Here is a 24394-nt window from a genome sequence, read left to right as displayed (position 1 = left end):
CTCTTCGAGGGAGGGGTGCAGCATAACAGGTTGTTCTCTCTTTAAGGGAGGGGTGAAGCAGAACAGGGTGTTCTCTCTTCTAGAGAGGGGTTAAACAGAACAGGATGTTCTCTCTTCCAGGGAGGGGTGAAGCAGAACAGGGTGTTCTCTCTTTTAGGAAGCGATGAAGCAGAACAGGGTGTTTTCTCTTCTAGGGAGGGGTGGAGCAGAACAGGGTGTTCTCTCTTCTAGGGAGGGGTGAAGCAGAACAGGATGTTCCCTCTTCAAGGGAGGGGTGAAGAAGAACAGGGTGTTCTCTCTTCAAGGGAGGGGTGACACAGAACAGGGTGTTCTCTCTTCCAGGGAGGGGTGAAGCAGAACAGGGTGTTCTCTCTTTTAGGGAGTGATGAAGCAGAACAGGGTGTTTTCTCTTCTAGGGAGGGGTGGAGCAGAGCAGGGTGTTCTCTCTTCTAGGGAGGGCTGAAGCAGAACAGGGTGTTCTCTTCTAGGGAGGGGTGGAGCAGAACAGGGTGTTCTCTCTTCTAGGGAGGGGTAAAGCAGAACAGGGTGTTCTCTCATATAGGGAGATGTGATTATTAGGACACTGCTAACTTTTAAATTTCACAGATAGGACATACATGACATATTTATAATTCCTGCAAAGTGTTACAGAATTTGACGTTGGCTGCAAAAGGGACATAGTACCTTTAAGAAGTGCCGTCATTGTAATTGTATCCCCTAGCAGTATTTCGGTGGTGTAATTTGAATTCAGCAGCGTTACGCTGCCGCATCCACCGCGTCATATTCTTGTGTGCGCTCTTACTGCCACATTCCTTGACGGATTTCTTTCAAATGTTGTATGAAGGTGTGTCTTAGTAAAATCTGCACATCTTTAGTGTTTGGTGATACTGCCACCTGTGTTCCGTCTGTTATATGGTCAAAAGTCATATTTTGACGGCTGTCTTTTGTGCGCTCTAACTGCCACATTTCTTTCAAATTTTCTACAGAGATTTCTCTAATCTTTACACATATTGTTTTGGTGATGCTGCTCCTAGTCTTGACAATAGTCTGAGCCACTAGTGGCGATCTCTACGCCATCCTTTTTTTTCAGGGAGGGGAGAGGGGATCTTTGTCCCTCCTTCGAACATAAGGATGACACAAAATCGCTGCCACTGCCGGGGATACATTGGCATTGCGCGGCAATACAGATTGTGATACTTTCTAGTTCACTAATTCACTCGCAAACATGAAAGTATCATTAATCCAGCTTTAGATTAGGATTTGTCTGTAATTTTGAGCGTATCTCCAGCTTTGTAATGGAATTATGTTTCAGGAGATAATTTTAAAATTAATCCTGTATTGTTTATCATGCAGTAGATGGATTGTTTGAACCAGAAAAATGTAAAGAAATGAACAGAAATGTGCCAGCGGACTCTAGAATAGATTCATTTATGTATGAGGTAAGATTTAAGAACACCCAAGTATTTCAACTGCTTTATGATTCAATAATGATATGATTGTGTCTAAGGTCAATATTTTCAGTTTTCTTTGAATCATGTTTAGGTGAGTTCACAGAAGGGTCTGATAAGCTCTTTGACAGAGGAGCTTGAAAATACACAAACAGACAAGTTAATGCTAGGTAAGTTACTCACTAAATGGATATGATCATCGAATTAAATGAAGCAGTGGCCAAATGCTAGATGGAAGAACACATTAATCCACTCTCCTGTCATTTTATCAATCACTTGACCTGTCCTGAGTACATACTCCAGTATTTGTACTGTTTCCATGTTACGGACAATCTCAATGAAGTGTGAAGTCAGGTAGTGAATTTTCCCTCAAAGGATTCTGTGATATGAATTCATTTGTACACTATTGGGGCGTTGCAAGACAGTTGCAATCAGTTGCAAATCCCCTAAATCAAGCGTAAGTCTTGCAATTAATTGCAAATTTGCAATTGATCGCAACTCAACTTTCTTGCAACGCCCCATCAGTAAGAGAGAGTGAGGAAAGAATAAAAGCTAGATCTAGTTAACTTTATTTAATTGTTAAAACTTTAATCCTAACAAAATCCTAGGAAATTTAGGAGACTAGTGAGGCTTTGCAAGAAAGTTGAGTTGCAATCGATTGCAAATATCAGTTGCAAATTTTGCTACTTGCAATCAATCACAACTTTATTGCAACGCCCCATATGATTTATAGAAAATGAAAAATGCTTTGATGTTTTGTTACTTTGTTATCGTCTTGTAATTGTAGAGAAAAGCTTTCTGGAGCACAGGATAGCAGCCATTAAATCAGGATACTACCAGAGGCACTCTATTGATGAGCCAAGTAAGTAGGGTTACACAAACATGTAAATGCAGCATGAAGAGATGAGAAAAGGTCCCTTCAATCATTCTGAACACACCACACAGGTTATGTTGGGGGAGGCAGTTTGTTGGGGGAAACCTTGCAAATGTCACAATATCTTTGCATTTACTGGTTTCTTAGATTGAATAAGCTTCAGTAATTTATAATTGCCAGACATCGTGTTTTAGTTCATCTTGGGTGTTAATTCTTTACCACCATGTGTGACATGTAATATACATGTATGTATGTCAAAAACAATACAAACCTTGCTTACATGTTGATTCTATCAAATCCAAGATGACATCAAATAATACACATATAACCAATCAAGAGAGAAAATGGTGCTAAGGTAGTGACTTCAATGCTAGATGTACAATTAAAGATAATCTGAAAGTTTGAATGAAAACTGACCATTATTAATGATAAAAAACTGATCTGATCGATTCCTAAATTCTCCCAACTATATTATTACAATTTAAATACATTTTAGGTGAATGTAAATCTTCACAAAGCGATGAATTGGCTCTTTATACCATTCCAAATATTTAAGTGTTAACAGATTTTTAAAAGCCTGTTTTATGTCTTATTTTCATGGAAAAACGGTTTGGAACATTCAAAAATTGGTTAGGAGAATTTACTGTTAGTGGGTGACGCACAGTGATGACCCCTTCAAAGAAAACAATAAGTATTTTTGTGGTTTGAGAATTTTTTTCAGAATTTGTGCATACTAGAAGGTTAGTACAGTAGAAGGAATATAATAAGTAACATTTCATTCAAAAAATTAACAGTTTTTTCATCACCTTTCAACAATGTTACCAGTTCACTTTAAGTATTGTATTTTTTATTCATCTTGGACTTGTTCCCTTTTTTTTCTTTTTCTTGTCCAATTTAGCATCACCAAACGGAAACAGTAAAGAATCCAAGACAAAGAATCATTGCACGATGGGTACTGATGGAGACGATGAGGCTGATGATGAGGATGAGGATCATCTGCATCATGACGGGGATGACGATGAGGAAGAGGAGGAGGAGGAGGAGGATGATGAGGAAGAGGAGATTGATACAGAGACTCTCATCAAAGCACTGGAGGCTGAAGCGAGGAGCCTGAAAGGTAACATAGTCTTTACATAGTATATGCGACCTGACACCATAAAACCAGCAAAGCGCTGCAAATCTGACAACAGATTAAATGCCAAAAAAGTTGCTTTCCCTTGATAGATGTTATTGACTGCTGTTAAATGTGAAATTTAGGTGCGTTCTACTAGAGAATGTTATACGTCATTGTAAAGCTTGGAATCTCTAGTTTCAACAGCAAAAAAGAAAGAAAAGAAAAGAAATAGAGAGAGAGAGAGAGAGAAAGAAGAATGAATTTCAGTGACTTCTTTGTAGTCTTGATATTATTAAGTTCTATACGTATGGTACTTGGAATAATAATATTCTGCTTTTGTATTGTGCTTAATACAATGTCTCTAGCACTTTACAGATATACTATTACCCCGGTCATTGGATTCGGTGCTTGCCCACTCACACTGTGTGCTCGATCTCCATTCCCTGGGGAGCATTCCAGCCAGGCATTACTTGACGCTCATAAAATGTTTGACCAACAATGACGGCCGCAGCCTACCGGGTTCCCATTTAACAACTGGGTGGAGAGTAGCAAGTGCAGGTTGATATCTTGCCAAAGGAATAGTTATTATTTTCCACTTCCTTGCTATTCATTTTGTTATTTCCCTCATTTCCTTTTTTAAGTATTAAAAAAATAAAACTAGTCTGGAAAGTTGGTAAGAAAATTGACCCCTTTTTGATGCTCTGCACTTTGACAACAAGTATGTAAGTCTAATGTTTGTAGGTCTAATTCATACGGAAACATAACTTCCAAGAATTATGACCTAGTAACGTCAAAAACATTTTGTGTAAATTAGTTTCAGTATGAACTCAACAAGGTGAATGACTTGAGTGTGTATGTGTACCTTGAACTGTAGCTGTCATAGACTCATCAGGTATTCATCCATTATTCAGATTATTTATAAGAAAACCATGAATTCTTTGTGACTTGTCCTTGTAATGAACCCACTCTCAGGGTCAGTAGCTGTGTTCCTACTTCAAGATTTCAACTTTTTAACACGTCTCTATTAAGTCTGAAAGAAGAGAAATGGAGGTTAACTCAGGCAAATTTGGTTTGTTGTACATGAGCATGTTTATCATTAAGTATTTACGTTATAATTGAATAACAAAAAATTTAGGTATCATTATAATGAGGAGGAATTTCAAAAGGAATCCCATACTATGTTTACCACACACAAATATCTTACTGTCCATCTCCTTGTGGACATAATTTTCAATATTAGTTTTCAAAAGTGGTGTAGTACAATCAAGCAATCCTTAGATTTGAGTAATATATACATGTGTATGTCTATTTGTGATTTTGGTTTCTTTAGCATATTCTCTTTTAAGTTTGGTTGATTCATGAATAATGTAAGATGAATATCACAAACTAGTTTCAATGGGTCTTGTAAGAGTGCTAGATCTGTGGATAGTCCAGTTCTAAAAGTTTGGTTCATGCAAAGCATTCCACAGCCTATCTTCAAGAATTTTTTTTTTTTTCCAGAAGATTAATGGATCTAGAATGTGAACACAACCAGAGTGCCTTACAAGGGCCCCCAAGGAATAGAATGGAATTTGTGCCACAAGTTGTCTTACAATTAACCTTGATCATGTATTGAATGTGAAATTATGAATGAGTGTGCCAAGTCCTCCTAAAGCCAACTCTGACTATTGATGTGAAAGAGAAATAAATGTTGTCAGATAGGTCAATAAATTTTATTCTACTGCTGTTGAAATACAATTTGGTGTCATCACAGATGCCATTTTTCACCAGTTTTCTTAAATTAGGATATGAATCTGTCATACCATTTAGAAGTCTTCGGTATGGAAAGAATCGCACGTAAGCAGTCAGAAGTTTTTGGCGTATGAAAGCCTGACTCTATTCAACAGCTGAGAAATGGATTAAGGAGATATAGGAAATAAAGTTACAATGTTTATTGCAATTCATGTTGAGTTAAGTAACATGAGGCAAATTAGCTAGAATGACCTAGTCATTTGTCTGTACGTTGAACTCTCTAAACCCAATTCTTCAAGAAGAGTTGAAACCCTGTCCTACTTTTATTCCATGTTCTGGTATTCAGGTTACTTGTTCAAACCCATTACAACATTTATGAGATATTAATTGATCTGATTTATAAATTGGTTAAGAAATTGCTTACATGTAGCATTTCAGTCTTGTTCAATTGGACCTCGTCATTTAGATAAGATCCTAGCAATAATAGACTCGAGATTATTGAATTAATGAAATGATTCATCAAGCACACCATGTACTCTGTTTCTTGCACGTAGGCAGGGTGGATGTAACTGAGAAAGGCCTAGTAAATGCTTAAAACAACAATGTCTGTAGTTCCTTGGTATTGTATTAAAAATCTCTGTCAAAGTATATATATTACATGGAGAAAGATTCACTCCTCTTTATTAGAGCTTATTGATTGATTGATCAATTATCTTATCTGGATGCTGAGAAAGCAATTTTATGTATGCTTGTAAGTAACAGAGGACCTATGGCTATATAGGGCAGTGAATTGATCTCAAATCTATGATATGTTCCCATACCAAGACCAATGCTCTCTCTAGTGCTGTATCATTTTGGTTACTTCTCTGAACCAATTGAATTAACCCTTCATTAAAAAAAAGTAGACGGTTTTTAGTCATTTTATAGAATAATCCATTTGAAAGAATTTCATAAATCCAGAAATATTCAAAAAATGTGCTTTTAACATAGTATATTTAACAGTTGAAATCCATGAGGTCATAAATATTGGGGACAATGTGGATATGTTGTTGCAAGTATACATGCAACTAATGGTGCTCTAAAATGACAAAAAATAGGTAACTGAAACCAGAAATTAGAAATGGTTTGGGCTGAGGATTTGGTAATAAATTAAAGTCACACAGTCAGACTGACTGATTCTTAGCCTTGGGAGGTAATGTCATTGTTTGATCGATCTGTTGTCGGTCTGATGCCGGTCTGATGTCGTTCTCGTTGATGTGACTGAGGTATAACAGACAATTAAACCTTTGTATATAGTACTAGCTCTATCTGCTTTGGCATACTGCCATCTTTTGATAAAATCAGTATCAGTAAAACTAACAATTTGTTAGATTTCAAGCAAATGTTCTTTGGTAATAATGTTATTTCTTCTCTCTCTCTCTCTCTCTCTCTCTCTCTCTCTTCTCGCCTTCTCTTTCTTTATATTTATTAGGAAGAAGACAGAGTTTTGATATCGGAGGGCTGGTTGAGGAACGTGAGATTGCCGAGCGCTTTGAATCCGAGATGATCGACAATCCTCGACCAGGAGCGAGATGTCATGTGACCAAAGTAACCATGGTAAGTAGTCACATGATCAGACATCTAATATGCCAATGGAGATGATGTGCAGGGAGTACTGCTGGTATAATAAATCTCCGTTAATGCAAGCTTACCCAAGATATGTTTGATTTTTATTTTCAACTGTTCAGTCATGAGAGAATTTTTTTACAAGAATTAAAAAAAAATTGTTTATTAAAGCCCATCTGTACTAGTTTGGCCAGGGGGATTAGACCACCCTGCAAGGTCACTGACAGGTGGTAATCTCATCAAAGCAGCTCTCAATTAGCATAAGAAGAAGGGGATCATGGGGACCAATGGGCACCGCTTAGGCATTGTTTTCTATATAGAGGGAGCAAGTAGCTACAAGTAGTACAGTGTGGCTTTAAAGCCATGTACTAGAAGTATTACCGAACAATCCCCTCTTACGCCATCTCGGGTCAGCTGTAACAGTATGTGCCGTAACCTCGCTGCTTCCCTAGCTATGATGTTGGTTCTTGCATCAAGTCCTCTGCAAAGCTGAAGTTAGGTATTGGGATACGCACTGTTGGCAAGTTGACCATGAGATGACGCTGTGCAATAAACAGTACACTAGAGCACAAAGTTCATCAGTTCAGTATCGCTTTAATAGCCAGTCCTTGAAGTGCCTTGTTGTGGTACTCCTTTATCATGTCTTCCCTAGCAAAATGGGATCACAGCTTTAAGCCTGCATGCCCAATCCAGTCCAGTAATTTGTTGACTAATCAGAGGCACTGATGAGACTAAAAAACTACTGAATATACCATCCGTGATTCACCTGGGATAGGCTGGGGTAGTGGCTAATTGTACGGTATCCAATGTGGAATAAGCATGTCCTCAGCTGAGTTTTGAAAGTGGATAGCCGGTCGCAAGAGCTTTATGTCTTTATGCATGTCCAATGGGAAGTTGCATTGATTCGTGGATGGTGCTTCATCTGAGACTTTATTATTTGTCTTGTAGTTTTCCTACTTTATTTGTCTTGCAGTTTTCCTACTTTATTTGTAGAAAACCTTTTTTCTTTTCTTCATAGAACTCCATTGACCACTTTATTGGATAACTTGTTTGCTACAAGGTCTGTCAGTGTTTTGGGAGTTCTTATCTGTCGATACTTTGGAAGAAGAAAATAAGCGATTTCTATTGCAGTTAAGTTTCAGACAGTTTGAAATCTTAAATCCCTCTTTGTGAAAGAGTGCTGTCAATTTGTTTTTAGAATTTCGAGGGGTTAATATAAAGTGTCACCTGTACTTCAACAGTTTTATCAGTGAGAACTTCACACATATCCATTCCAGATCAAAATAGATCAGAAAATGTTATGCTTTGTTCTCATGTTAATGGTGAAAACCACAACAAGTCAACAGCATTTACCACTATACCGCAGAGCTACAATACACCAGGCTCTTTGTTCCTGTTGAATGGATTATCTAATAAAATAAAGTTGAACAATTTTCACTATATTTTTAACTTTCTAGCTCCCCTGGTTCTGTCCTTTATGCAAGCCAAGTGTTTATTTGAGGATTAGATACCGGTGTTTATATTTCTTGGTTCACCCTGAGGGTCCAGAAATAGTCTACGATGCTTTCCTGTAATTCTTAGTAGTTGCAACATGGAGCCTGACCAATCTTAAAGGGATTGTTTAATAATGTTAAATCTGAGATACACAGCCCTACGTGTTATCAGTGTTTGTGATATGGTGCAATATTGAAGCCATATATTGCGCTTCAAAATGATCAAGAAGTGCCTCAAAAAAGTAAAAATCTTTGAGTGACCAGTTTTTCCCCAATAGACTGTAGTGTTTTGAAAACCGTTAGGAAAACGCAAAATTTGGTTTCGATTTCCAATGATAAGTATCTTGATAATCAGACAGGCGATCGGCTTGTAAAAGTCATGGGGTTCCTGACAGACCTAAAGGTTTATAATTATCATGAGCTAAATCCAGGAATTTGTTTCAGAATCTGAGACAAAGTTACCAGATCCCTTTAATACATACTTCTTTCCTCAGTAATATGATATGATTTACCTATGTTATGAGCTTTATGCTTTTCTTCACATTCTGTAAGTTAGTAAGCACGATGGTCCTTTTTTTTTTTAGCGTCTCTAGATAATCAATATTATTTTTTATTTATTATCTAGATGCTACTGAATTCCATATTCCGGGGTCAACATCAAACGTGGCCATTTCATCCACTGTATGTCTTTCATTCATAGGTTTTTCTCCAACGTTTGGAAGTGTGGGAAAAGAATTCTGATGCTTCACAGATAAAAACCATGGCAATAGCGGAGGCCAGAGGGAGCATTCAACAAAAATTGTCCAAACTAAAAATTTAAGAAAAAAAAACAGATTCAGCAAAATATGCACAAGTTGATATACCGGTAGTAAACTTGCTGGGAAAAGCACAACTCATATTTGGACATCGGCGGAACTACTAGCTCAAATACCTAGTCTTCCTCATTTATTTGTAGTCGTTGGCATTTAGTCTCACCTTAGCTTTGGTTCTGTGAGAATAATTTTCCTTCATTATTTCAATAATACAGACTACCTTTAACCGCATTCATGTAAGTCTACTCAGTAGCAATAGAAAACAAGGTGCTCGCCCACGCATACTGAGTTCTGGCCAAGTAACTCCATATACCATGCTACAACATTCATGTTGCTTTCCCTTTCATTATCCAGGCTCACGTGAGAGATCTGGTTTCCATATTTGGACAAAGCTATTCTGAGCTTGCGTGCGTAGCTTGCACACTTTCTGTTTCTCTCATTGTGTATGGACTTGGTTTACCGTGGAATTTCACTTCCATGTCTCCTTTTCTTCTCCTAACCAAATGTTAAAGGTACAAGTGGAATCGGGCTTCATCATGTCTTTCTGTTTTCCCAAAGTCCCTGAATACCTTGCTTTCCAACCAATAAATCAATCAATGTATGGCTTGGAGTATGAATAGTTATTATCTTAAGTTACCCATACTTATGTTCATTTAGTGCTAATATGACCGGAGTGTTGGCTCAGTCAGTCGAACCCCGGCCGCGTCATACCAAAAGACGTTAAAAGATGGGAATTGTTGCTACCTTGTTTTGCGTTCAACAATAAGGGATAGAGCAACGTCGATCTGGCGCTGCTCAGTGGATGCCGGGCTCACGATCAATTGGGCAAAAAGAATTTCCGTTTCGGTTTAAAAAAAATTTGGAGTGAACAATTAAGCTATGATTATTATTATTATTATTATTATTATTGTGTTGTATTGATTTATAATATCTATGGAAAACACTTTAACGCAATAAAATAAAATTTATGAAAACAAATGAAAAAACAGATTTTAACAAACCTTCACCACCGAAGTGACATATATATACATGTATATGCTGCCAAATGATTTTGGTAGAACCCATATAATAGTAATAAGTCAATGAAGATAAGAATATAAGGAGAATAGCCTAATAATTCTATCCCCATTTGTATAAAAACCATCTTAGACTTGAATGTGAAAGGTTGAGCTGTTTATTTTGGTTAATGTGATTTCCAGCACATTTACATGAATTTATTTATAACTTGTTGATCCAAACAGCTTGTCTGCTGCATAAATACCCGAAATAGAACGGCTTTAATTCAGTTTCTCTCGTAATGCAATTCCATTACGTGAAATAAGCTTTAAATGCAAAGTTATTTTAGGAGGATCTGACTCTCGCCTTTGAAAAGGTTGTGTAAATTTGATGGAATGCTTTTGGGTAACCTGATTTACTCACTTACGCACACTCGAACAATGGAGAGGTTTGATTGATGCAATAATGAAAGTCCTTGTACTCTGTTGTGTGACATGCAGCCAAAAGGCTGCTTGAACTGCCCCTGATTTACAGATTTGAAACCCATCACTATATCCTAAATTGTACATGTTTGTATACAAACGTGTGAAATTTCATGACTCTCTTCTCTTCCAAGTCTAGTATTAAAAACACATTTATAGAAATACAGGATTGAGTAAGGCAATATCGTGTCAGCACAATGGTATTTACATGTACTTGTACACTATTTTCCCCTTGAACTTTAACTGCATGTAAATGATGGATACGTCTTCGATTTTCACTGAGTGATGTTACCATTGTTCATTCAGGTAAATTGCTTGTCATCATGGAATGCTCAAATATAAAAAAGGCATGTCTGCCACTCAGAGAATTCAGCAATTGTTCGTGTTTCGTATTGCAAACTATAAAACAACATTCTTTACAATTTCTATCTTTTGCCAAATAAAGCTTTTAAAAATTGTTTTAGTTTCTCTGTGATGAAAATTTTATTTCCAAAAATCGTGCTTCATACAGGTTAAGTCAACAGATTAACAATTTCCTATGAAGATTGATTTGTCCTGTTACTAGATTGATTCAGATTAATGTGGTTAAAATATTCCCTTAGTTTATACAAAGTGTTTCCACATGTTTGTTTTATGAAGATTTATTTCTTTCTGTTTGTATAAATGTAGATGTGCAAGGAAACTGATTTACCTTTAATTTCTTTTCTTTTTAATAATAATAAAAAATGCTCAGACAGAGGTCTATGGACTTTCTAGTATCTGTTTTAATAATGTAAACACTGTTCTGTAAAATGTTGAGATTTTTCCTTTTTTAATGTGATTGATTTTAACTTGTAGTGGACCACACACACTCATACAGGTATACACACCCACACAGAATTGGCTGCCCTACATGTATATGACACTGTTAGCTTGTTCTACATGTGCAATAAAGGCTCCTTTTTAATGTGTTAGCTGTCAGACTATAATGCCATCTGCTCTTCTAAGAAATTATTATTAAATTATAGTGCATGTTAAAAGAAACCTTTTTACAAGTTGACTAAGCGGTATGTCAAGAATTTGCCATGATTTTTAACGATTTCTGCTTCAGATTATTCGGAAACTTTCAGTGTAAAGTCTGTTATTTTATTTTCTGCGACATTTAGACAGTTAGCATTGGTCTGTTGTTAAGTCCCTGTAACAAAGTGGTTCATACTCATATCAGTTCAAACATAAGGTCCCAAGTTCAAATCACAGCATGTAGTTATACTTAGAACAAAGCATATGTGTTAATTTTATGTCTCTTTCTCCCTCATATCATGTAAATGTAAGAAATGGGAATAGGGTAGGATTAAAAGACATTTACTAAACTTGGTCGAAGCCCAACATATATTCGACTGAATTTGTGACTGTCAAGTGAATAGTGACAACATATTAAAAGTTGAATAAGATATTTATTGGGTTATTTTGAGTCACAGGACACAAGTCTGTAATTTATAGCTTTATTTGAGGGAACCAGGGCAAAAGCACTCTGCTTTCCTGGAATTAAGATAAATGAGAGATCCTGATTTGCAATATGAGAATAGAGGATTTGTGATATTAAATGGTGAAGTATTACCTGTGTTTTTTTTCTTCACAGATGTCATTTTACTCCAATCACTGATCTTTATGATTAGCCCTAACTGTTTTGATAACTTATTAGATATATGTCATTTACTTGTTTTCAAGCTGAAACGTAATTGTTTGTGTTAAAAGCTTTCAAACAGCAGTCTCCAAATATGATTGATGGTAACTAAACTTAAGGATCTTATTACTGGTATAATCTGCTGCTCATGGCATTTAAATGATTAATACAATACTAACATGGTAACATTAAAGACATATTTATATCCATGTACAGACTAGCCTGTCATCCACGATGAGAGAACTGTATCAGCTCCGCTTAAAACAGTTGGGGGATCCCTCCATCTTCACAGAGCTCTACTTCTGCGGAAGCCTTCACCATCCGGAACGCATCAACAAGATCATGAGCAAGGGGTTTTCAGACGAAGGTAAGAGAACTGTGGTAAGAGTGTGGGAGAGTGTGTTCTTTGGAAAGAGGCCATGTAATGTTGAAAAGTGGGGGAAATGGGACGATGTGTGCTATGGAAATAGAGCGGAGGGGTGTTTACTGTGGAAGGGACGTGTGTGGGGGGTATAATGTGAAAAGGATTGGGAAGGGTGTTTATGTTCGAAATGATGTCAGAGACCATGTGATGTGAAAGGCATGAAGTGAGGTGTGAATTGTGGAAAGAATGTGCGATGATCTATACTGTGGAAAGAATGTGGGAGGATGTCTACTGTGAAAAAATGTGGGAGGGTTTCTACTGTGGAATGAATGTGGGAGGGTGTGTACTGTGGAAAGAATGTGGGAGGATGTCTACTGTGAAAAAATGTGGGAGGATGTCTACTGTGAAAACAATGTGGGAGGGTTTCTACTGTGGAATGAATGTGGGAGGGTGTGTACTGTGGAAAGAATGTGGGAGGATGTCTACTGTGAAAAAATGTGGGAGGGTTTCTACTGTGAAAACAATGTGGGAGGGTTTCTACTGTGGAATGAATGTGGGAGGGTGTGTACTGTGGAAAGAATGTGGGAGGGTTTCTACTGTGGAATGAATGTGGGAGGGCGTCTACTGTGGAATGAATGTGGGAGGGTGTGTACTGTGGAAAGAATGTGGGAGGATGTCTACTGTGAAAAAATGTGGGAGGGTTTCTACTGTGAAAAGAATGTGGGAGGGTGTGTACTGTGAAAAGAATGTGGGAGGATGTCTACTGTGAAAAAAATGTGGGAGGGTTTCTACTGTGGAATGAATGTGGGAGGGTGTGTACTGTGGAAAGAATGTGGGAGGATGTCTACTGTGAAAAAAATGTGGGAGGGTTTCTACTGTGAAAAGAATTTGGGAGGGTGTCTACTGTGAAAAGAATGTAGGAGGGTGTGTACTGTGGAATTGTTGTGGGAGGGTTTCTATTGTCGAATTAATGTGGGAGGGTTTCTACTGTGGAAAGAATGTGGGAGGGTATGTACTGTGAAAAGGATTGCTGGAGGTACTTACCTGTGGAAAGAATGTGCAAGGGTATGTACTGTGGAAAGGATATGGGAGGGTGTTTTCTGTGGAAAGTATGTGGGAGGGTGTCTACTGTGAGGAGGGTTTGTACAGTGGAAAGAATGTGGAAAGATGTGAATTGTGAAAAGAATATGTGAGGGTATTAACTGTAGAAAGAATTGGGAGGATCTATACTGTGATAAGAATGTTGGAGGTTGTCTGCTGTGGAATGAATGTTGGAGGGTGTGTACTGTGGAATGATTAATTTGTTTGTTTGGAATCAATCAACAAAAAAACTATTGAAATAAAAAGTGTACTGTAGAAATAATGTGGGAGGGTGTGTACTGTGAAAAGGGTGTAGGATGGTGTGTAGTGTGGAAAGAATGTTGGAGGATGTCTAATATGGAAAGAAGGTTGGAGGGTGTGTACTGTGGGGAGGATGTGTAGCCTCCTGTGGAAAGAATATGAGAGGATGTCTACTGTGGAAAGAATATAGGAGGATTTCTACTATGGAAATAATGTGGGAGGATGTTTACTGTAAAAATGATTGGGGGAGGGCATCTACTGTAAAAATGATTGTGGGAGGACCTTTCCTGTGGAAAGAATGTGCAAGGAAGGAATGTACTGTGGAAAGGGTGTGGGAGGGTGTGTATTGTGAGAAGAATATGGGAGGGTATTTACCGTGGTAAAATTGGGATGGTGTGTGTACTATTGAAAGATTGTGTACTATTGAAAGTATACTGTGGTATAAAGAGAGAAGAAATTTACAGTGGGAAGAATGAGGGTTTTGCAACTTTCGAAAGAATATTGAAGAAAGTTCACTGTGGACAGAATGTGAGAGGGTGTCTACTGAGGAAAGAACATGAGATAAATTGTACAGCATTAAAGACTTTTGGAGGTTGTTTACTTCTAAGGATGTTAGGACATGTTTAATGTGGAAAAAATGTTGGGGGGGGGGGTGTATCCTAAATATTTTGATATTATCCCACAGTCGCATGTTGAAGCGTTATTACTGCACATGGCATTATTCCATAATTCATTGTTGTAGCTGTAGTACTGTGGTACTTACATAATATTGGATGGCTTTGACTGTGATTCAAGAATATATTGTTATAGCGAGAGCGATATATTCTTGTATCACACAAAAACAAAGCCATACAATATTATAATTATCTATATCAGAATGACTAGCGAAATAACATCATTTGACTTTTGGTTTTCGATAATCAAGTAATATTGTATCAACAGGTGAAGTTCCCAGATGACAGAGCAACACGAAAAACAATATTGATATGTAATGTCATCCGGGTACTGCTCTAAAGATATTAAATACACTGATTTATTGAACCACTTGGAAGCCATATATAGATGATAATATTCCATATTAAACAATTCGGCTCATGCATCGTTGATCTATCATCCATGTCAACATTCTGTTCATGCGAAATTTAAGTCATCAAACACTACAATACAGTACCAAGTAGAGTATGAAAACTATCTAAATAATTAGATGAGCAATTTAAAATCACATGATTATCATTTTGGACAGTTATTCAAAATATTTCTTTCTTTTACACCCTGCGCGAAGACATCCCTTCACCATTCCATATGCACTTTGACAATCTGGTATAATGTGAATGATTATTACCTCATTCTTCTTTGGGTTTACCGGTAAGTGCTAACTAGACAATAGGTAGTTATAATGAAAATGTCTCTTGGGGCACATAAACACTTGTGTTATTTCAAACAACAATGTCTTATTAGTATCAATTTTTGCAATTACAGATACAAAATTGCCTTTATCATGAGAACTATTGTCACAAGACACAATCATAAATCAAAATGGCAATAAACATGGATTTCTCTCGATGAAGAAACAAAAGGGGCAATTCCAGATGGGCAGTACCAGAATTAAATAGTTTTTGTGCCAAAATTGTGCATGCCATGGATTAATGTTTCATCCTCGCTGATTGATATCCATCATAGTATCAGGTTATATGCAAGGCTCGACATTAACACGCACCCGGGACACGTGGGCGCCCAAAATTCCAGAAAAGTTAGTGTGGAGCCCTATGATATCACATGGCAATTCTACAAATTCCATTTTTGTTCTTATGCTCAAACATCAAAAGATCGTTGGTTACAGGGTTACTCTAAGAATTTGGCATATTCCATGCTTCAAATTGCTAAAATATTATTTTCAATTTAATTATTTTTTAACTTTTTTAGCTTATCCAGTAAAGCTTTGAAAGCAGTCATTTGCATACAGGGGATGGAATGCAGATGTCTCTGACATACACATATTCCTTTTTGTCCATGCCTGTTACTATCTCTTTTCTTTACAATAACGTTATGCCTTTGTTCAATAATGATACTTATATATATATATGTATGTATTAAAGAGAGACATAACTGCACATCATTAAGATATGTTATCATATTATTACTGCTATAATAGATTCATTTAAAATTCATTTCATGTTAATTGGCATTTTAGACTTTAATAGACTTTAACATCCACAAATCAAACTTATTTAACTATTGTTGTAGTGTTTTTTGTTATTGTTTTTTGACACCCGGAGTCAGAAGTGCTGTGTCTAAAGTAACATGTGACATTGATTGTCCTTGCCCTTTGCTTTACAAAACCTTCTCAAACTTTCCTTTGTAATGAAAGTAATCCTAGACATATCATTTCTTTACGACCCTCCAATTTGAGGATGACACCATTGTTTCCCCTCACCCCGGCTTATATCTCTGCCATGTTCCAGATCTCAGGCGGGTTCATCTAAAACTGGGTTTATAAGTCATCTGACGGGCATCTCAGAAGACAATGAAATCTGACAAGCGCTGCCATGTTTCCTTTCATGTATCTGTCTGACTTTGCAATAATTTGTCATCAACCTGACACATTCTTCAAGCCAGCTATGAATCATCTCGGGGTGCGTTCAATCAACACTTTTTCATCCTAGAAAAAGGTTTTCAGAGACGTTTTTAAAACGTGTTTAAAATCGCAAACATTGTATCTCAATCATGATTCTATAACATCATTATCGTGGCCTGCTTCCGGTTTGGCCGACAGTCGACCGTAACAAATTCAGAAAGCACACGGCGAAGTTGACCTATACTTCCTGGGTCAAACTGCACATTGTGATGAGCAGTGGCTGTGCTTGAATTGAGCGATAATCATCGTTGATGAAAAATCGCTTGAATGCTCTCCCGCAGTAACTGTGTTTTTTAACGGCGTTTTGATTCATGATTCATGTTTTGTGATTCTAGCTTCAAAAAATCGCTTGAATGCACCCTTGGTTGTTTGAAGACTGTTTTGAACATTGTTCAAAAGAAACATTGGATGAAGAAACTGATTTTTGACAAGGTTTGTTAACAGGACAGCCTGCCAATTATGAGTATCACTCTCAGCCCTGCCGATTTTTACAATTTTCATACAATACAACGTTTAGACTGGAATGGGACACTGATTTTTTTTATCAAGTTTTTGTTTGAAATGATGCCAAAAAAGGCTTTTCGTTATACAATATTCAGACTACAAAATTTCAATTATCATATACAGTGAAACCTGCCCATAAAGACCACCAAGGGAGACAAAAAAGTGGTCTTTACAGACAGGTGGTCTTTATGTACAGGTTCCTTAAGTACATGTTACAATGAGAAAACCATTTCAAGGGAAACAAAAATGTGGTCTTTGGTTTGAATGTAGCTATATGATGAATTTTGGAAGTCCGATAGCAGGGTTATTCCCATTTTCCCCAGTTCGGATAGCTTTCAAGAGTACTGAAAGCTGGTGATAATCTGTGTTCAGTACTCAGAGATCTTTGAAATTTCAGACAAGTGTGAAGTCCCTTGAATAGGAAATTAGCTAAAGTTCCTCGAGCAGTATGCAAGCCTGCCCTCTTGGTTTAATATCGCATTCGGTGACTTGACCTAGGTCATACTTGGGTCAGACACAGGTCAGACCCAGGTCTGTCATAGATTAGATAATGGTCAGACTTTGACCGATGTCATATAAAGTTGTTCATGTTAAACTTTGTTGGCCCATTCATAATTGCTCTCCACATACCTGGCTTTCATAATGTTTTATTGCATATGTCATGTCAATCACACTGTACTTTTCTTTCATAAACTTGTTAATTTTGCCTCTAACCCGTTGTTAAGCAGAACACAAGGAAAACAATAAAAACCTCTGTTTGACCATTTTTTTCCTTCTCATTGTGGCTAAGGAGTAATTATGTTCATCACATTAATGTATGTAGCACAAAGGCACTTGCTTTTCTGTCTTCTGATTTAAGAAAAAAAGAGAAGTTTCTGTGGTTCAAACTTCCAATCAAAATTTGTATTTTAAGGTGACCACATAATACACAGCAGCATTTGTTCAAGGAGACTCAACTTGTTGCAATTTCCCACGTCAAAACCACTATTTTGTACTAATAATATAACCGCAACTTTGCTAAACCGTTGTAATACTAATTATCCGGAATATGCTTTGGGTTTACAATACCTTTATATATTTGTGTGAAAGAAGTTATTCAAGAAATGTGGGACAATCATATTCCTTCTCAGCTCTAGTAAATATTAAAGAGGAAGTCCACCCTGATTAATAAATTGGTTTTAATAGCTGCAGATACGTCACAGCATTGTCAATTCGTGTTTGTGTCATGAATTTGGTTCAAATGAACAAATTGGAAGCATATGCGATCCTACAATATTCAGTGATCGTTGTCGCGGTCGAAATCGACTCTAAAGTTATGAAATTGTAAATAATAAACTCTTTATGTTGTATAGCTCCCTCTCAAGGTCAAAATATTAATGAAGCTTTAAAACAATGTTTCTTGACTAAAATCGACCGATTAGCTATTCCCGGTTGGAAATGATATATCACAACTACATATTCTGAAACTTTCATGGTCGCAGCTATCATTGTACGGCCGTAGGGGCTATTTAAAGTTTATCAAACTTTTATGGGGGCACCGGTAAATTTTTATATTCAATTTTTCTCAAAAACAGAAGTGTTTTAGGGGCTCTATTTTCTAGTGCTTACAATACATCAACAGGGGCATCCAAATATATCAAAATAGTAAAGATTCACTATCCACCCAATTTCCAAAATTTCCCAAAACGTTGTATTACCTTTAACAGATAGCTATAGTTTATGTTCCCCGCCTTTTATTATTTTGTTGAACAAGAGTTTTGAGTTGGGTACAAATTATTGGTGAAGCATGTTTGTATGGAACATTCAGTTTGATATTAGAATGATATTCAATGATTGAATGAATAATGATTATAAAGACTGTATCTCCATTCTCATGTACTGGTAGGACATATGTGAAGAAATAACAAAAACAAACCATCAAATTTTTTTTTAAAGGTGAAGTCCACCCTAATATCAAATTGGTTTAAAATAGAAGCAGAAAAATGAGAAAAACAGGTCAGTGAAAGTTTCAGCATAAACCCATGAAAATAAGGAAGTTATGAATTTTTTCAAAGGTGCAACTAATCAATCACATATTATTGATATTAAATTCTGTGATGTATCTTGTGACGTCCATTCCCATTTGCGGTGTACTAAAACCTTCAAAAATCTATATTTAACCCTATGAAAATTTTCAATCATACATTCACCTTAAATATGGTTATTACAAATATGTTTTTATATCATCCCTGTATGAAACAAATCTATTTTATCATCAATAACTAAGAAAATAAAAGTTCCATACAGAAAAATTTCGAGCCAGTTTGTGTTTCACTGATGACAACTTCAAAAATTCATAAGTCTTTAATTGGACTTTGCTTGAACTTTCACTAATTTGTTTTCTCATTTTCTGTTTTTATTAAATCCAACTTAATATCAGGGTGGACTTCCCCTTTATTAAATGTACCACTTTCATTTAATATGTTTTGTTGATTGTGACACTTTGGGCCATGCACTTCTGAAGTTCTGAGTCGTGTTAAATGTTGAATCGTACCTTTAAGCCAGATACTAGCTTGAACTTAGCTGGCGAGCAAGGGGGGAGGTCTGACCGCAGCATTGCTGGTGAACTGTGAAAGTAGTTTCTGAGCCATGCTCTGCACTCTGGGTTCTCAACATGAATATTTCTCAGCACAAAAACATGAAATGTTTTCCAGCACAAAAATATGAATACTGCTGACAGTTTGTTGACAAAATGTCCATTGTCCCTTTCCAGCCTCCTCCCTCTTCCTCCCCCTCCTTCTCTCTCTCTCTCTCTCTCTCTCTCTCTCTCTCACTATCTTTCCATCTTCCCTTTCCCCTATGTCTCTCTCTCCCGTCCATCCTGTGCTTGCTCTCCTCTTTGGCTCTTGCTCTGCCTACTTTAAAGGCATAGTTTAACAATGTTAAATCTGAGATGCATGGCCCTACGTGTTATCAGTGTCAGTGATATATGGTGTAATATTGAAGCCCTATAAAACTTGCGCTTCAAAATGATCATGAAGTGCCTCAAAAAAGTAAAAATCTTTGTGTGACAGGTTTTAACATACTCATTATCCCCAATAGACTGTAGTGTTATAAAAACGAAAAATGAAATTTCGATTTTCAATCATAAATATCTTGATAATCAGACAGGCGATCGGCTTGTAAAAGCCATGGGATTCCTGACTGACCTAAAAGTTTATAATTATGAATGCAGCATGAAATTTTGTTTCAGAATCTGAGACAATGTTACCTAGTCATTTTAAAGGTACACGTACATTTGATTTGAATGATTAGATGCCTGTCTTTCTCTGTAGGTGTAATTGTTGTCATCAGAAATGTCCAGTTTCTCATGTCTCTTCTTCTTGTTCTCATTATTCTATATACCGATACATGTATTGCCCTATTTTTCCCCCTTTTAATTAGCTTCTCCTCCCTCATCTTCATTCTCTTTTTATTTATCTCTTGCTCTTCTCATCCCATTTCCGGTCTTGATATAAGCGCCATGACAACCATTGTAACATTGGTATAGATTGATCTTGCAGCGGAAACAGTAAATCTTGAAGTCTTTGTTATTTATCTATCCCACGATAAATACAGTGTGGCACACAGACATGATACTGTTAAGAGTTAATATCCCTCATGTTCCTACAATTTTTGTCCAGCCTTCTGTCTCCTAGCCAATTATAAATTTTTTGCTAAAAGTTAGCTTGGCGAGGATTACTGTCTTCACCTGCTGATTCATAAAACCATTGTATTAGGTCATGGCACTTCCTATCACATGTAAGTTCTATTTAAAAGTGACAACACCTGCTTAAAGAGGGATCACACATTTGAGGAATGACATTTATGGAAACACTCTGATGAGACTTTGCATTGTTTTGGTTTCTATATGTACCTGCAGGAAACACTCATGTGAATTTATGTAAATTTCTGCTGAGAATGTATTTGGTCTACTTTATGTGATGAAAACATTTAGGCCTATAGCACATGATTTCAAGATTACGAGAATCAGCTTTTAACAAAATTTTTGTCCTCATCCCACCTTGCATATCTTTTTCTTTGATATTCTTTGATCTCCATTTCCTCTCCTTTCTCCCACCTCCCCTCTGTCTCCATTTCTTTGCTTGCCTCCAATAATCATGACGTGTTCTTGGCAATGTCCCATACCTATGTCACTCACACCTCATTCTGCCAAACATGCTTGCTTCAGGGAGGGATTTGACCCTTGACCTCTGTATTTCATATTGCCTTTCATGTTCCAGCTCACCCCAAAACCCAGCCTTCTGGAGCCAAACCTACTAACCCTACCAATGTAAACTATACTTTAAACCCCCCATTTAGTCAAGCAAAATTGATCATACAGCTATATGAAAACCATAGGCTAAAAAAATCAAAGAATTTATATTCAATGCCCGTGTGACTATTTTATTGAACAAAAACTGTGTAAATTGGGCGTGGCTTATATGAGTATGAACTGATACATGTGTAAGGGGTGAGGTAGTCCAGTGGTTTGAGCACTTGACTGGAAGTGCAAAGGTTGTGGGTTCGATCCGCAACATGGCACTAATGTCCTTTGCCAAGCCATTAATCTACATTCGCCACTCCATACCCAGGAGAGAAATGGGAACCTGATGGAAGCGTTTTTGGTAGTAATTACCTTATGCCCCCATGGTGGCCATATGGTAGGAATACTCCCAAGGGAGTGGAGATGGTGCACACTGTGCTTGAGTGATAGTGATAACCAGGGCCCCGTATTATAAAGAGTTGCGATTGATCCAAATCAATAGGAAGTCCTTTAATCAATCACAAGTTTGCAGTCTCCTATCTCTTATGTTCATAGTTGCGATTAATATCAAATTTTTATAAGACCGCGCCCTGGGTAATAATAACCTGTAAAGCGATGAAATATTGGGTATTTCATATAAAGCGCGATATAAATCCAGATTTATAATTATCATGCATTATACCTGAACAGATGCTAAACCATGTATGGTCTAAGCTGACCTCCCCAAATCCAATTTATCAATACAAAATTGTTATTAAGTCCTACAGTATCCATTTCCCATGTGTATGCACCTTTTGGTAATTGATGATTATTTTATTATTATTATTATTTATTAGGCCAATCATAAAAGCACAATACAATGACATTTTGACAGATCATACAATACATAAACAATACAAGAGGAAAAGGGAGGGAGCAGCGTGTGGGCCATTTGATGATTATTTATGTTTTTTAGATCCAAATGTGGTATACATTCTCTAGTGTGAATGTGCTGTTGTTTGATGTTGTGCCCCCATGCAATCAATCACGCTCTCTTTTATTTTACCCAGCTGTGCCTGCACGGACATTCATTACCATCAACAGTTCATCCAGTCAAGAGCAGTCACAAAATTCATGTTCATATTTATTTCTCTCTAAACATTCCTGTCTGTCATTGGCATTATATTCATGTATTGGAGCACATATAAATACAGTAAAGGCTGGGCATCAAATAAGGATCATGGTCATTTCTGTCATCTGTTCAATATAAATGACAAATTTATATCTTGGGAGTATGGTGGAGCTCATACATCAATTTATCCATTTCATCATTATTCTTTCCACTCATCGATAGTAATCCTTCCCAACTCCCTCCAGAATTTCTTTCTTACCTTCCAAATAAAATAAAATGGATTCTTGTAAATACGTATTTGTCACATCAATACCATACGAGGCATGAGCTCATTATACACGTAGGTCAAAGATCACTTGAAGTACACATGATCTGAAATGATCTGAAATCTTGTACAACATCATTATTATTATTATTATTATTATATTGATGAGGCCTAAGGGGGTGGTTGGGGGTACTACTTCAACAAGGCAGCCAAAACATTCCAAACAAGCATATACAGGAAGCTTTCATGCCTTCAAATTTGGAGACTAGGATAAAAGCAACTGTCAGGTTTTCCAAAATGCAGACAGGGGTTCCAAAATGTTTACCACGTCCCCCCCCCCCCCCCCCAACATTCCTATGTGTCACAGTGTTTTGTGGATTGTGTCCAACCCACCACTGACCTCAGCCGACAATTCAATTAGAATCTTCTTCAGTTTGTCTTTGAGTTCTAAGCTATATCCTTGTAAGAGTTGCACATTAATTTTAGGAATCTGTCAACTTCAGAAAAAAAGATTGCAACATTTTCAAATCCTGTAGGCCTATGAACTGAAAATGTATGTTTTTTTCTCTCACAAAGTTGTTTTGCTATATAAAATAGTATATAGTGTGTAAAGTAAATCTAATTTTAAAGGAAAAAAATCCTAACAGAAGAGGCGTAAATATTCACTCCTGAATGATAAACGCCTATAAACCAAAACAACAACAACAAGTTGCAAATATTTGTGAAGTTGGCTTAAATTGTATCCTTCTCATATTTTATTTGTCTTTTTAGAAAGCTTGAGGTATGATACGGTTTCCTTTCATTCATGAGATTCTCTCTCATAATTTGGTTACTTTCTTTTATCCAGATTTGACGTATGGAGAGTTTGGAGTAGGGCTGTATTTCTCAAGCCACCCAGGAACTGCAGCTCACTTTTCAGCAGTAAGTAAATTTCTTGATAGGGACCACATTAAAGAAATAAGAGTACTGTAATATGCACTCTTAAATTATGATTATTTATTATGATTTTATTTATTATTATTGTATGTATTGGGATATTTTTATTATTTTATTTTATACCCTGCATCAAAAATTTATTGGTTTTGATTGGTATAGAGCTCGTCACGTGACCAGAAATAATTCAACTATTTTATGGTGCTCTGAAAAAGTACTATTTGGGAGTACTATTTGGGGGTTGAAATTCCTTTTTTTTTTTTTTTTTTTATTTAATTTTTTTTTCTTCAAATTTCTTAATTTAGTTTCTTTCTTATATTTTTAATTCTTTTTTGATAAAAATTTAATTTTTTTAATTCTAAATTTATTTATTTTTCCCCCAATTTTTAAAAATTATTATTATTATTTTTTTTTGGATGCAGGATATAAAACAAATATACCGTAATTAACGTTGTATAAACCGCCCTCGTGTTTTAACCGCACCCCTCTTCTTCTTTTTTTTTTGCCGACTTGAAAAACAGTAGAGAACCTAGGATAGAACCTTGTGGTATGCCGTGTAATAGAAGAAAATTTGGAGGAATTATTATTATAAACTACATATTGAAATCTATCAGAAAGATTACTTTCAAACCAAGATGACAGACAAATTTGAGTGTTGTTCTAGATTCCAAGTGGTGAGTCAACACACTGATTACTGAGCTGGGAGACATTGCCAGGCATAGCGCCAGGTGGAGGGGC

General features: G+C 36.6%; 1 protein-coding gene across 1 annotated transcript in view; it reads left to right on the top strand.

Moving 5' to 3' along the window:
• The window catches only part of LOC100892545, a 61256-nt gene that overhangs the window by 11607 nt on the left and 25255 nt on the right, over positions 1 to 24394 (top strand). The window contains exons 8-13 of the mRNA XM_030988680.1: positions 1543 to 1618; positions 2236 to 2310; positions 3221 to 3439; positions 6639 to 6763; positions 12435 to 12585; positions 23571 to 23644. Coding sequence (XP_030844540.1) covers positions 1543 to 1618; positions 2236 to 2310; positions 3221 to 3439; positions 6639 to 6763; positions 12435 to 12585; positions 23571 to 23644 — 720 coding nt within the window. The remainder of the gene's footprint in view (positions 1 to 1542; positions 1619 to 2235; positions 2311 to 3220; positions 3440 to 6638; positions 6764 to 12434; positions 12586 to 23570; positions 23645 to 24394) is intronic.

This window comes from Strongylocentrotus purpuratus, unplaced genomic scaffold (assembly GCF_000002235.5).
Source record: "Strongylocentrotus purpuratus isolate Spur 01 unplaced genomic scaffold, Spur_5.0 spur5_contig_840, whole genome shotgun sequence".
In the NCBI taxonomy this organism is placed as follows: Eukaryota; Metazoa; Echinodermata; class Echinoidea; order Camarodonta; family Strongylocentrotidae; genus Strongylocentrotus; species Strongylocentrotus purpuratus.
This window is presented reverse-complemented; position numbering and strand designations above follow the sequence as displayed.